The following is a 15,144-nucleotide window of genomic DNA, read 5'->3' on the forward strand; positions in this document are numbered from 1 at the left end:
CCTTGATTGTCTCTCATCCAGGGCCATCTCCAGTTGTCCTGATTCATATCTGGCCACTGGACTCAGATGACTCTAGAGGAGGAAGTGAGGCTGGTGACTGAACACAGCACCCCCTCACTCAAATTCAAATCATGTGCTTGTCACAGCATCACTTCCCTGATGTCATGGTCTTCTTCAATAACAAAGGACAAACAATAGCAGCATGTATGTGCATGTGTTTTGTAATGTGTGTGCTTAAATGAATAAGTGTATACATATGTTTATGTGTGAATACATGCTTTGTCTATATACATATATGTGTTCTATGAATAAACAAAGGTTAATTGTGGGGAGACAGGGAAAAGACAATAGCTGTTGAAGGAAGCAACAATTCTGAGAGGCTTTGATAAAGAGGAAAGACACCCCAAACTCGAGGACAATTTCCTTAGGTTCTGAGGGGACCTCTCCCATGTCATTAATCTCCTCTAGTTCTTTTGTGTTTATTCGAGCATGTTTTATCCTACACATGCGTGCACACACATGCACACACACACAATTAGCTCCTTTCAGATAGGCTCTGAGTCTAATTAGCATTTCCTACATCCCCAAACCCAGGACAACTGCCCACAGAAGGTGCCCAACAAATGTACAATGGATAGAACAGGTTTCAAATCTAACACCAGCAACATTCATAAGCTCATTTTATCTTGTCTGAGGGAAGTGGCAAGAAGGCACCCTCTGAAGCTGCTGGGAAAGCTGCCCGGGGGAGATGGAGAGTGAGCCAAGGAGAGTTGAGCTGCAATACAGCCACCACTTTGCCATCTGGGGGTTTCCTATGTTAAGGCCAGTTTACTAGTTGTTAGGAACCCATTGTTTCAATACTGCTGTTGGATGGGTTGCCAGTAGGACCGTTAGTACTCTGTGAGTTCCAGTTTGGGGGTGGGGGGCAAAGTTCTGGTCATTTTGCTGCTCCTACCCTGGCTATTCACCACTCACCCCCTCCTCCCAGGAACCAGCCTGGGGCAAAGTCAGAACCATCCTGACCCCTGCTCTTCTCTGTCTTCAGGACCTACCCTGAGGTGAGCCACTGGAAAGTGAAGGTGGGCACCAACCATCTCAACTCCAGAGAGCCATTCTTGGACCTAGACAAGATCTTTGTCTTCCACTTCAACAGTATATATCCCAAAGAGAATGACGTGGCCCTGATCAAGCTGAAAAAGCCCCTTGTTATGTCAGGTAAGTGCCAACACCTGAGAAAAGGCCTCTGCGAGCAGATTCAGAAGCTATCAGGTAGAGCCCGCCTGGTCCAAACGCAGCTCTGCCCAGACCCCTGAAGCCACAAGCTTGGAGCTTGAAGTCACCTCTGGAAACCACCTGCCTTCAGGTCACTCAAGTATTATCCCTGTTTAACAAATGAAGCAGCCCCTCGAGGCTTGAAGTGTTTGAGTGACTTTCACAAAGTCTATCAAAGGTGGAACTGCTCCCATGAGCAGAAGCAGTACAAGCAATTGTGAAAAATTCACAGCCTTGAAGATCCCAAGAGATGATCTTGCTCATTCTGTGGTCCAGAACTCCTCCCTCAGTCAGCATCCTTAGATTGTCTCTGGTCCCAACTAACTCTGATTTGTTTCTCAGTTGATGAAGAGGGAAAAAACTCAATTTATTTCCCAAGAACAGGAAAAAAGTTGCACAAAAGGGATGACAAATGTGGATTTTTTTTTAACCAGACAAGTTCCTCTGTAGGGTGTCAATGACCTTGGGTGACTCGTAAAAGAGAAAAGGCAGAAACTGTACCTTTATCTTTAACCAAAGAAAAAAGAAGATTTAATCCTTCATTGGGTGCAAGGACTGGCAATGATCCCAACAAAACAACAATAATAGCTAAAATTCATATGGTGCTATAAGGTTTACTGTGTGACCCTGGGCAAGTCATTTTATCTGTTTGCCTCAGTTTCCTCTTCCATAAAATGAGCTGGAAAAGAAAATGTATCTTTGGAATTGTATCACTCCAGTATTTTTACCAAGAAAACCCCAAATGAGGGCACAAAATGTCAGACAAGACTGAAATAGCAACATAAGGTTTACAAAACACTTTACAAATATTAGTACATTTAATCTTCTCAACAGTCTGGGAATGGGGCATAATTATTCCCATTTTTAAAGAGAAAGAAATTGAAGCAGATAGAGGTTGAGTCATTTGTCCAGGAACACACTGCTAAGTATCTGAAAGTGGATTTGAACTCCCGACTCCAAGGTTAGTGTTCTAACCACTACCTCTCCCCTCCAGCTTCTGATCTATTGATCCTTTGACCCTCAACTCTCAATTTATGTGTCAAATAGAGATCATTAGTTGCCCTTCCCTGAGCCCAGTGAAGGATTGAACTTGCCCAGGGTATGGGCATCCCTTGCCCATCCCTCTGATTGTTTTTTGAAGACCATGGTTCACATGGAGACACTTTACTTCCCCCACTGTCACCATGGTCTAAGTGTATTTTATTATTTTATTAAGGGACCTCTTCTAGTTGAGTCTGACAACAAAAAACAAAAATGTTTTAAAAAATAAAAAAAATACAATAAAACACAGAACACATAAATACATGGTTTTCTAAGCCAATATGTGACCCACAGAGCCTAATGGATGATTTAGAAGCTCCTGCTTCTATTTGAGTCTGACACCATCATCCCAAACAGAAGAAAAAGGCTAAATCAAACAAGTTTGTAACTGAGCACCTTCTGGGCTGGGCAGTAGGTGGCACCATAGTGTATAGAGTGCCAGGTCTGGAGTCAAGACTCACCATTCAAATGTCATCTCAGCCACCTTGGACCTTGGACAAGTCACTTAACCACCTACCTCAGTTTCCTCATCTGTCAAATAAATTGGAAAAGGAAATGGCAAACCATTTCAGTATCTTTGCTTAGAAAACCCCAAATGGATTCATGAAGACCAAATATAACTGAATAGCAACTTTCTGAGTACAGAGGCATGTGTTGGACACTCTTGGTCAAAGTGATGTATATGTCTTAGTTCTTCCTTCAAAGAGCTTACCATCTTATGTATATTCAAGTGTTTAGATGATTGGAACTAGAAAGCCCAGGGTCCCCCCCCCCCTTTTCTTCACTAATTTCAACAGAGGCTGTGGTAGGTAACAAAATAATTGAATTTGGATTTTGGCTGTTGACTCTGTTTCTTACCATCTGTGTACCTATATATAACTATGGGCAATCACACTGACTAAGCCTAGAGTTCTTCCTAGTCCACCTAGATGATCTCTGAGTTCCTTATTGACTCTAGACCCCATGATTTCCTCTTGGCCCTTTGCTGAGAACTTATCTCCAGGTCTTCCCTAATAACCTTCCCAACTCCTGTCACCCAGTAGCATGTCATACTGCTTGCATGTTTTTGTATTTAATACTTTGGGATGATGGCTCCCCCATCACACCCTGTAGGGTAAATATAAATGAGGCATCTAATTGGAGAGCTATCATGAACTCTAGTTCTACTACTATTCAACAACACTGGGCCCAGAGGCTCCAAACACTTTACAAATATTAGTACATTTAATCTTCTCAACAGTCTGGGAATGGGGTGTAATTATTCTTTGGAATCTCAGCCAACTCTCTTTTGCTGTCTCCCTATGTCTCTTTCTGACTCTTTGTCTCTCTTCATGTCTAACTCCCTCTCTAATCTTTCTCTAACTCCTTCCCAACCAACTTTCATCCTTTTTGTCTTTTTCACGCTCTTGATTTCTCCCTCCTCTGTTTTCTCTCTCTCTCTGTCTCCATTTCTGTCTCTCCCTCTCTCTCTTTCTCTGTTCTTTATTCCCATATTCCTTTCACTGTCTGTCTCACTCTCTCAATCTCCCCCCCTTTTGCTTTCTATTTCTATCGTCCCTACTTTGTCCTCCTTCCCTCAACTTTCTACTGCAGTCTATCCTTCTCTACTTTTCTCCTCTCCTTTCTTTCTCCTTCCTCCCTCCTTATTTCTCTTTTTTTTCTTTCCCCCTTACTTTTTCTCTGTATCTCACCATCACTCACCACCACTGCCTCTATATCTCTTCTCATCCCTCTGCTTTGTTTATGTCTTTTCCTGCCCCCTAGGTCTTTCTCTTATCTGTCTTCTCTTTGAATCTTTCTCCTTCCTCCAATTTCTCTTTGCCTGACTCTTTGTTTCACTCTTTCCTTCTCTCCCTCACTCCCTCCTCTGCTTCTTGTCTCTCCCCCTACAGATAGAGTCAGGCCCATCTGCCTGCCATTCTTTGATGAGGAGCTGGCTCCAAACACCTTGCTCTGGATTACAGGTTGGGGTGCCACAAAAGAATCAGAAGGTAATTTCTTGGGCTCTACCATTAGCAGGACTCTTACAAAATCATCTCCACAAACTGCTTTTATGGATATCTTGGGGGAGGGGGAGGGGGAGGGGAGGCAAGGATTCTCAGTCCTAGAGAGGTTTTCAAACCTTTGTGAACAGAACTTCTCAAGGGTGTATGGCCTTATAAATACTAAGAAGGATAAAGGCAGCAGGGAGAATTTCTCATTAGGAAGGAATGTAAAACTGCAGTGGGTGACTAAAAGAAGTCATGACTCCTTCTTCTAAAAAGGCTTCCCTGGAAAAATTCAGACAACCCTGCCTAAAAGGCAAGAGCATGAGTAAGGTGACTTCACAGTGTCTCTTCTAGCCCAAGAAATTTGGTCTGAAAGAGAGAAAGAAGCCTCCCCATATTCTGAAGATAATGGATGGTCAGTGGGTGGAAATTTAAAGATGGATATGTATGTGTTTGCTTCCTTCCAGAGAAGTTTTCCAAAACCCTGCAACAGGCAGAAGTCCAATTCATTGATAGCTATCAATGCAACCATTCGTATGCATATTTTGGGAACATCGCCAAGAGCATGCTCTGTGCTGGTGTCCCTGGTGGCAACGTTGACTCATGCCAGGTGGGTGCTTAAGGAGATGCTATGTTTCCTGAAAAATACCATTGTCACCTTGAGCACAGAATAAGGAAGATACAGTTTTAAATTCTTGACTCCAATACTTATGACCTGTACAACCCTGGGTAAGTCCCAGATCAGGACTAATGTCTTGGATTGTGGCATATTACAACAGAAAGAATACCAGTTTTGGAGTCAAAGGCACTGGCCACACTATCTATGTGACCTTGGGTAACTCACTGCAATTCTCTGAGCCTCAATTTTCCAACATGTAAAATGAGTAGATTTAACTCAGTTAAACAGACCTCAAAAGACATTTAAGACTTGTTCAATCTTAATACTAAGATTAAAAAAACCACAAAGGACAAAGAGACTGAAAGACACAATGAGAGTGAAGAAAGGTAAAGGAGGATTGGGGCGGCAGAAGATGTTGAAGGAAATTGTAGTCAGAGAAAGCAATTACAGAATTCAGATTCTTAGAAATTGAGTAGTTTTTAAGAGGTACCTAAGTCTTTTATGTAACCATCCTGGTGAGTGGCACTTCAGGGCATCATGGAGATCAATGAATGAATAAATAAATGAACAAATGACTTTTACCAAGCACTTATTAAGTCCTGAGCATTGGAGAGATGAAGAGAAGAGCAAGGAACTCAACTCATTATAATGGAAAACATTACTTATAGATTTTAGCTACAAATCAAATGGAATGGTCCCATGGTCCCGAGCTGTAAAGTAGATGGTAATGCATCTTCTTTACTGTCATCTCTATTGATGAAACCATATCTGTTTCTGATACTGAACCATTTGACAGTGTTAAGGACTTTGGTGGCAAAAGACATCATAGTAATTGAGAAGGCTGATAGGGTATTAAAAGTGTCAAACAGATATGAGTTACTATCAGTGACATAATTATTATTAGAATGGTTAACAAAGTAGACAAAGAAAAGGATATTGGGACTTGGGATAGAAAGAAAAATTGTGAACCAAGCACCAAAACCATTGAGGAAGGTGGGAAAGGGTCCTAGAAGTTGGCCATCAATAAGGATGGGGACAAAGCAGTATAATTGGATGGTCATGTTCTTCAGATGAGTGGGGTTTGATGAGTGATGATGGTCAAGCAGGAGTCCGGAGGACACAGTACGGAACAAGGGAAATGCTAATATCTCATGTCTCTGAGAGTCATGAGAAAACTAGTGACCAATTTTGATGATAATACATTATTTCATGAAGGTAATTGGGGGGTTGAGATTGTTTGGGGGTGACTTTCACTAGTCCAAGATGCTCACAAATGGTATCTCACAATTGGTATCTCACAAGTGCCTTCAACAATACCTAGAGCAGTAATTTTCATACATTGGAGGTTTAATCTTTAGATGTCAAATTGACATTGTGTGCTCTAAATGAGTAGTACAAATCAAATTTTGGGAAAATTCAGAGGACAGGATGAATAGCATTTAGCATAATGCTAAAGTTGGAAGAGATTTTGCAAATTATTTGCTCTAATCTCATTTGATAAATGAGACATCAGAGGTCCAGAGAAATGACTTGCCCAACATCACACAAATTAATAAATGGGAGAACCAAGATTCAAACCTTGATCTTCTGAATTCCAAGTCTAGTCAATGCTTTGTCCATACACACAATTTCCCCTTCCTTCTTCCTTACAATTCACGGAAAGCTTCATGAGGTGGGGAGGGGAGGGAGGAGGGGGAAGGGGGAATGGCAGGGTTGATCTGAAAAGGATGAAGAGGATTAGGATAAGCAGAGAATAGGATAGGGCATCCTATATTAGAAAAGGATCAGGTTTAAAAACACTGCTGTAGGGGCAGCAGTGGATAGAGCACTGACCCTGGAGTCAGGAGGACCTGAGTTCAAATCCGGCCTCAGACATTCAATAATTACCTAGCTGTATGACTTTGGGCAAGTCACTTAAACCTATTGCCTTGCAAAAGAAAAAAAAAACACTGCTGTAATTATGACTCAGGGAACATAGCTTTGACGTGAATGGCCAGAGTCAGAATATAATATGTGAATAGGTAACAACTGAACTAACTGTCCCATATAGAAATCTAGCCTCTAACCTTAGGATCCATCCTGACCCATAGAGTGATTCAGCCTACATCCCTAAGATACAGTCTGGCCCAGAGAGATCAAGGATATATCCCTAGGCTCCAGTCTGGCCCGTAGAGACATCCAGCCTTTCACTCTAGGATCCAGCCTGACCCATAGAGACATCACCCTATATCCCTATGCTCCAGCCTGGTTCAGAGAGATCCAGCATTTAATCCGATCCAACCTTGGCCTTGGGTGGTTAATAAAGAAAGCGTATGCTTTTAATGAAACCTCAAGTGAATACATCATACCTTAGTTATGGGGACACATTAATATAATCCATCTTTTGTCCTCCTGGAGTTGAGAAATCATCTTCCAAAAAGATGTTTGCCTAACCTCAAGGCAAAAAGAGAAACATCCATTTAAAGAACTAAGACATAAACCAAAAGAGTAGAGACTTTCCAAGTTCACTCTTTGTTTTGAGATCCTGAGTGGTCCCTGGGGTTAACATTGGTGCAAGTGTCACTTATCCCATAGATTCTCCAGTTCCCACAGAGGATCCTCTGAATGCCTCATATCAGTCATCTGGTGGGGAGGGTAAGGAGGAAATTAGGGATTAAAAGGATCTCTCCATGAAAGCTTCTCAACAATAAAGAGACTGGGTTAGAGAATGGGGAGACAGTCATAATGCCTTTCCTTCCTGAAAGGTCACCCCATTCTGGTCTCTCCCAGGGTGACAGTGGTGGGCCCTTGATGTACTTCAAGGAAAGGTGGCAGATAGTGGGCATCGTAAGCTGGGGTTATGGCTGCGGGCAGCGCCACGTCCCAGGTGTGTACACACGAGTCAATTTCTTTCTCAACTGGATCTATAACATCCGAAAGGTAGGTATACCTGACTTCACAATTCACTACCCCCTAAACCCCTTCTGTGATTACTGTGAAACAAAGGCAGCCTTTTGACAGCTGACCATATGAGTTTAAAAGGTTCCCGGAAACTTTCCATACAAAAAGCACCTAGAACATGTCAAAATTTCCACCTCTGCCTCAATAAGAAGTGACATAATCCTTTATTCTCCAACCTGAGAATAGGTTTTGCTTGAGGGAAAAATGGCAGAGAACAGTATAGACTAGGGATGGATTGGGGGGAGGGGGTGGAGAATCTAAAAAGGAGAGGCCTGAAAGAGAGACCTTACATTCTAATAACTAAGTGGAAAGCATCCAGGGTCTGGTGTCAGGAAGACTCCTCTTCCCAAGTTCAAATATGGCCTCAAATACTGACTAGCTCCATGACCCTGAACAAGTCACTTAAATTTTTTTGCCTCAGTTTCCTCAACAGTAAAAGTGAGCTGGAGAAGGAAGTAGCAAATCACTCCAGTATGTTTCCTAAGAAAACCTTAAATGGAGGGGCAGCTAGGGGATAGAGCACCAGCCTTGGAGTCAGGAGTACCTGGGTTCAAATCCAGCCTCAGACATTTAATAATTACCTAGCTGTGTGGCCTTGGGCAAACCACTTAACCCCATTGCCTTGCAAAAAAAAAAAACTAAAAAGAGAAAGGAAAGAAAACCCCAAATGAAGTTATTGAATAACAACAAAGGTGTTTATTAAGCCCTTGATATGTGCCAGACATGGTTCTAAGTGCTAGGGATGCAATTAATAAAAAAAATAGTTCCCTGCCCTAAAGGAGCTTACAAATTTAATGGGAAGGGTTGTTTTCCATCATGTTCAACTCTTTCATGATTTCATTTGGGGTTCTCATTTGGGGTTTTCTTGGCAAAGATCCTAGAGTGGTTTGCCACTTGCTTCTCTAGGTGATTTTGCAAATGAGGAAAACTGAGGCAAACAAAGTTAAGTGACTTGCCCAAGGTCACACAGTAAGTAAAGTGTCTGAAGGCAGATTTGAACTCAGGATGATGAATCTTTCCAACCCCAGACCTAGTATTCCACAATATGGCACCCCCAGCTTCCTTGAATGAAAAGAGACAATACACAAAAGGAGACAGGAAGGAGATGGGGGGAGAACTGGGGTATCTTGTTCTCTGGATTTGAAACCAAGCAGAGAAGCAGATACAGAACAGAATGAGCCAAAATGTGTAACTTCTCTCTTCTGGGGAGGAATTTACCCTTCAGCCCTCCAGTCAGAGGGGAGAGGAGGCTTAGGGAGGTGGGATCTATCAAGGCTTGAGTTAACAGCAGGGTGGATGGGACTACAGATGAGCTTCACTTGGGAAGAGCATCTTCTTTTCTGATGTTGAAACTGCCTTGATCAGCAAATACAAAAGAGTTTTTCCCTCGAGTCTGGGCTAGATCCCATAATGTCTATTCCAGAATGAGTTTTCTTGAGCATTAGTGACTTCCTTATCACTCAGGTCCTTGAACAAAGACTGGGATGACCACTTACTGTATACTCAAAAGAGAGAATTTATATTTAGAAAGGATAGTACTAGATACTTCTTAAATGCTCTTCTACCATGAGAACTTGTATCTCTTTGAAACTTCACAAGAGGGCAAAACACTGCATAAAACACTAACCCTGGAGTCAGGGGGACCTGAGTTCAAATATGACATCAATTGCTAAATGTGTGAGCCTAAGCAGGTCACTTTACACTGATTGTCTTCAAAACAGTATCTTCATTGAAAGAAATAAAGAAATTTCACAAGATTTCCTAGGAAGGCTCTGATATCTTCTATACTTATCTTTCTCTCTCTCCCTTTCTCCTCCCCAGAAATGAATCTTCTGCTATTGGGAAGATTCCTCTGTGAGCTGTTTTGCCCATCCTTCTTCCCTAAACCCCTCCTCATCTCAAGCAGGAGTTTCTACCCTGAGCAGGATCTCATTTCTCAAAGAAGACCACTTCCTTCAGACATTTCAAGGCATCCCTAAAGCAGCTGAGGGGTCTGGGTTCAAATGTCATGCCCTACAGAAGGAACTCCACAGCCACCATTTCAACCCTCAACTCCTAGCACTTTCTCCCTAAAGAGAGCTCTCCCTCTGATCTTAGAAGCCTTTTTGGGTCTCAGATTTCCTGAGTCCTTCTCAGTGTGGGAAAAGTGTTGAACAGCTGTTCCCTCTTGTGGGCTCCCATTTCCCCTGATAAAGGTGGGTGAGGAGAAAAGAGGGACTTCCTCAGAACCTTGCCTCAGAGGCAGGAGACCAGTTAAGACATCTCAGGACAGATGAGGACAAGGGTGTTCCTTTACTTCTGTGGGGTTTATGAATATTGCTGCCATCTTCATTGCTTTCACAAGAAAATACAATGCCTTTGAGATGCATGGTTGTGTCCTAGTGGTCTATACTCTTCTAATAGACCTGGGAAAGACCTTAGCTTAAAAAAGTCAAGGTCTGGGGGCAGCTAGGTGGCACAGTGGATAGAGCACCAGCCCTGGAGTCAGGAGGACCTGAGTTCAAATCTGGTCTCAGATACTTAATACTTACCTAGCTGTGTGACCTTTGGTAAGTAACTTAACTCCACTGCTTTGCAAAAAAAGTCATTGCCTTCCCCCAAAAAAATACAGTCACATCTCCAGGTGTCCTGATCCACATCTGGCCACTGGACATAGCTGGCTCTGGAGGAGAAAGTGAAGCTGGTAATACAGCATCCCTTCACTCAAATCCAATTCACGTTCTTGCCGTGATATCACATTCCTGATTGCTATAGTCACATTGAGCACTCAGTCTAAGGCTGACCTTGGTAGGAATTTGAGAACCTAAGAAAGCATTCTAACTCATTTAACTTTTTCTCATGTGTCACAAGAAGTTACAAGGGCCACAAATGTGATCATAGGTTTAAGGAGAGGATTTGGTCCAGAACTGTAGTTTCAGCAGGATTGGGAACTATGGTATAGAAAGCCCCTCCACTAGTGCAGCTGGGCAGAGGGACAGTATCAATTAATCAGCAGTATGTCATAGGTAGGTCTCAATCTGAGATCTTGCCTCTGAGGCCAGTTCTTTATGCACTACTACTTGCTAACTGTCTAAGTTAAGGAATCTGGGGGGGGGACAAGTTTCTTACCCATTGAGGGCCTCTCCTGTCATCATGCCTTCCCCTCTGTCCTTCTCCAGGTAGCCTTTAGTAATGAAGTCTAACAATGGGAGTCAAGAGACCTGGATTGTAGTCCTGTTTTTGCACTCAATCCATCTATTGGGGTCTATTTCTTTACCTATTAAATGAAGGAAATGGATCTAGAAGATCCTCAGCTCTAAACATGTACTAGGTTGGCTGATGAGAGATGAACTATGAGTTTTAGATTTTCCTTATATGGATAGAATTATTTGGACCAGTGAGAGCCATTGAGTTGTAATATGTCATGGAACCCCAAGGATTCCTCAGAGATGATCAGGTCCAAGTCTGTGCATGTGTGTGTGTGTGTGTGTGTGTGTGTGTGTGTGTGTGTGTGTTTCTCTGTCTCTCTTTCCCCATTTCTTCCCCTTTCTCCCCCCATCCCTCCCTCTTTCTCTCACACTCTCTATTCTCCCCCTTTCTCTCCCCTATTTTTCTCCCTTTCTCCCCTCTCTCTCCCTCTATCTCACACTCTTTCCCTTCCTCTGCCTCATACTCTCTCACACACTTTCTCCCCTTCCCTCCCTTCTCTGCTCTCTATCGCCTTCAACTCTCTCCCTCCCCCCTCTATTCTCTGTCCCACTCTGTCTCATTCTTTTCACACACACACACACACACACACACACACACACATCACCTTCCCCTTTCAGATAGAATCAGACCTATCTATCTAGCCTTCTTTGTCTCAACAAGTTGGTTTCAAGCACTCCATTTACATCTTGCATGTTAGAAAACAGTGCAGAAAAGATATAAGACTTTCCAATGCTCAAACAGCTAATTTTCAATAGTGCCAGTCTAAATCTAGGCTTTCCCATCAATCAATCAAGGACTTCCCACTACACCACATTATGATTCCAGCTGGTTTCTATAAGAAGTCAACGAAGCCCTTAATCTAAGTATAAATTAATTTTATTTCATTAAACCTGACAATAACTAGTGCAGTGGGAATGCCCACTCCAATAATATTGGAAGAGCTACTTAGCTTGACTGAGAGGAGGGACTGTTTGCCTCCTAGGGTCGATAGCCAATAAATATTTATTAAACACTTACCATGTGCCAGGCACCATAATAAGCACTGAGGATGTTTATTATATATAAAATATATAGTCCCTGCCCTCAAAGAACTTAAAATCTGACTGGGGAAGAAAACACACACACACCAAAAAAACTCCTGAAAATAATGGAAGAAAATAAGGGGGAAGGAGCAGGAATAATGTGGAAAAGTCAGAGAAGTCCCCAGGTAGTGTGTAGGAAGGTGAGAGAGTTGAGCTCTCTCCTTAAAGAGGTTTGGAGTTCTTGGCCTACTCTCCAACAAAAGGCTGAGGATACTGATAAAAGAGGGCTCCATGGCTGATGATGAGGTATCCCAGTTATAAGCCTCCTGGGACATGGGGTAAAATCAGCCGGAGAAACCCCAAAGAAGCATAGCCAGGAGAGAAATGAAGAGATGGTATTTGTAAGGATAAGATGGATACCATTTTGTTGTTATTGTACCTACCTGTTAAGTAAATTATAGATGTTGGTCCATGGGGTCACAAAGAGACAGACAAGACCAAACAATAAGCTGGTCCAAACCCTGGACATCTAGTTGCCTTCTTGCTGGTTCTCTGTCAGCTTTGGATGATAGTGATAGCCTGCGATTAATTCCTTCTTCCCAAAGCATTTTTTATAGAATTTCAGAAGCTTAGGAGGATCTATAGAGATCTTCTTGTCCAATGACCTACTTTTATAGAGAAGGAAACTGAAGTCTAGAAAAAGGAAGTGGTTTGTCAATTAGTGGTGAGAAGGAGACTGCCTCAGAACCAGAGCCATCTCCATTTGTCCTGATTCATACATGTCCACTGGATCCAGATGGCTCTGGAGGAGAAAATGGGGCACCCCTCACTTAAATCCAATTCAATTATGCCATGGCATCTCCTCCCTGATTTCATAATCTTCTTCAAGAATGAAGGACAAAGGGGGCAGTTAGGTGGTGCAGTGGATAGAGTACCTGCCCTGGAGTCAGGAGGAGTGAGTTCAAATTTGGTCTCAAACTTTTAACACTTAACCTTGGGCAAGTCACTTAATCCCATTGCCTTACCAAAAATAAAAGAAAGAAAAGAACTGAAGGACAAACATCATCACTAAAAGGCAGAGGAGGTATTTGAATATAGTTCTTACCATACCTTCTCTGATCTGTTCCTTTAATGGTCTATATCATCCCTAAAAGAGAGGAAGCAATTTTTCCCTACATTTTTGAGGGAAAAACTGAGATCCAGATTTTCTAGTCACACAGTGGGGCAAGGGCAAAGCTAATAGAATACAGATGTCTTGACTCTCAGCCCAAATATTTTACATGAAAACAATTTCCCAGCTGCTGATGGGAATGTGTCTAAAAGCTTATAATGACTACTGCTGCTTCTTCTCACTCCTCCAACTACTCGTATCCTCTCTCCTAAAAAAAAAAAAAAATGAAAGGCATTAACACTCAGACTCACTGCTAAGTATTTTGGATTTAACCTCAGGAGGGCAAGGGGAGTCACTAAAGATTTTTGACAATCCAAATTGTCAACTTTGGGCCTCTATCCTTGGCCACCAGTAGTACCTCCACAATAATTGTGGCACATAGACTTTTTCCAAGAACAGAAAACCAGAGGTACAAACTTGGCAGCAACTGAAATCTGACCAAATATAGATATTCACCCAGGTAACAGCAGTTATCTATATTTCTTGGCTGCTGGGTCCAAGATAGGAGATAATCCTGATCCGAGAATCAAAGAAATAACAAGGGCCTCTCCTAGCATTCAAATTCAACCTTCTGGGCAGGTTTCAACTCATGTGGAGTCTTGGATTACTGTATCTGCCATTGCAACAAAACGTGGAACAAGCTGCAAAGATTTCCCTCAAAATTAGGCAGGGGCAGGAGGAAGTCAGGATCCTTGGACCCCTGATAAATCACTTAACTACCCTGAACCTCAGTTTCCTTATCTATAAATGGGGATCACAATAATTGCACTGTCTGCTTCAAAGGAGTGTTATGAACAAAGTGCATGAGTAACCTTCAAAGCCAAATATCAATAGAGACTTGATTTTGAACTCAGAAATATGAGTCTTCTTGATTCTAGAGGCTGGGATGGTGAAAGCCTGAGAAGGAAAGAGAAATAGGATAGAATCTTCAGAGGGAAAAGTCTCCCCCTAAGGGGAGAAGGAATAAGACTCAGGGAATAAAGACTAAGGGGGTCTTGGGACAAAGTGAGTGGTGGAAAAAAATCCCATGTAAAGTAATTTTCTGATATAAAATCTGCTTCTTTGGAATCAAGGACCTGATCACACTGAGCCCCTCAGGACCCCACCCAAGTTCAGGTATTAGAGAGAAAAAAATAAAAGGCCTAGAGAGAAGTCAAGACCAAGACATTTTTTTTCTTTTTTAGGTTTTTGCAAGGCAAATGGGGTTAAGTGGCTTGCCCAAGGCCACACAGCTAGGTAATCATTAAGTGTCTGAGGCTGGATTTGAACTCAGGTAGTCCTGACTCCTGGGCCGATGCTCTATCTACTGTGCCACCTAGCCACCCCCCCAAGACATTTTTTTATTCCAAAATCAACATTTTTTGATAGATAGATGATAGATAGATAGATAGATAGATAGATAGATAGATAGATAGATAGATAGATAGATAGATAGATAGATAGATACCAAAGCAATTAAGGCTTAGAATGCAAGGAGGAAAATCTCATATTAATAATAATATCTAGTATTTATCTAGGAGGGGAAAGGAATGAGTGTTTATGAGCTTTCTAGGGTCCGTGCACTGGGCTAAGAGCTTTAAAAATATCTCATTTGATCCCCTTTAATAATCCCAACAAGTGAGGTTGGATTCAAGCTCAGGTCTTCCTGACTCCAGGACCAGTGCTCTGACCTTTGTGTCACTGAATCTTAAATGCTTTCGAGTTTCCAGGGGGTTCTATTTGTGTCTCCTTTTATCCTCACAATAATCCTGTTATTATAGTCCTCATACTACAGGTAGGTAAATTGTTTGGGTAGTTAGGCAGTACAGTAGATAGAGTTCTGGGACTGGAGTCAGGGAAACTCATCTTCCTCAGATACTTCCTAGCTCTGTGGACCCTGGGCAGGTCATTTAACCCACCCCA

At 42.3% G+C, this 15,144-nt stretch overlaps 1 protein-coding gene across 3 annotated transcripts in view; it reads left to right on the top strand.

Moving 5' to 3' along the window:
• Positions 1 to 10,221, top strand: part of TMPRSS4 (transmembrane serine protease 4) — a 51,216-nt gene extending 40,995 nt beyond the window's left edge. For 2 of the 3 annotated variants that reach the window (XM_074215151.1, XM_074215150.1), the window contains exons 9-13: positions 1,046 to 1,215; positions 4,206 to 4,304; positions 4,769 to 4,911; positions 7,690 to 7,839; positions 9,682 to 10,221. In XM_074215151.1, the coding sequence (XP_074071252.1) occupies positions 1,046 to 1,215; positions 4,206 to 4,304; positions 4,769 to 4,911; positions 7,690 to 7,839; positions 9,682 to 9,687 (568 nt within the window). In that variant the 3' untranslated portion in view covers positions 9,688 to 10,221. The remainder of the gene's footprint in view (positions 1 to 1,045; positions 1,216 to 4,205; positions 4,305 to 4,768; positions 4,912 to 7,689; positions 7,840 to 9,681) is intronic. The other variant, XM_074215152.1, reaches the window with a different exon arrangement.
• Positions 10,222 to 15,144: the final 4,923 nt, after the last annotated feature.

Source organism: Macrotis lagotis, chromosome 1, assembly GCF_037893015.1.
Source record: "Macrotis lagotis isolate mMagLag1 chromosome 1, bilby.v1.9.chrom.fasta, whole genome shotgun sequence".
In the NCBI taxonomy this organism is placed as follows: Eukaryota; Metazoa; Chordata; class Mammalia; order Peramelemorphia; family Peramelidae; genus Macrotis; species Macrotis lagotis.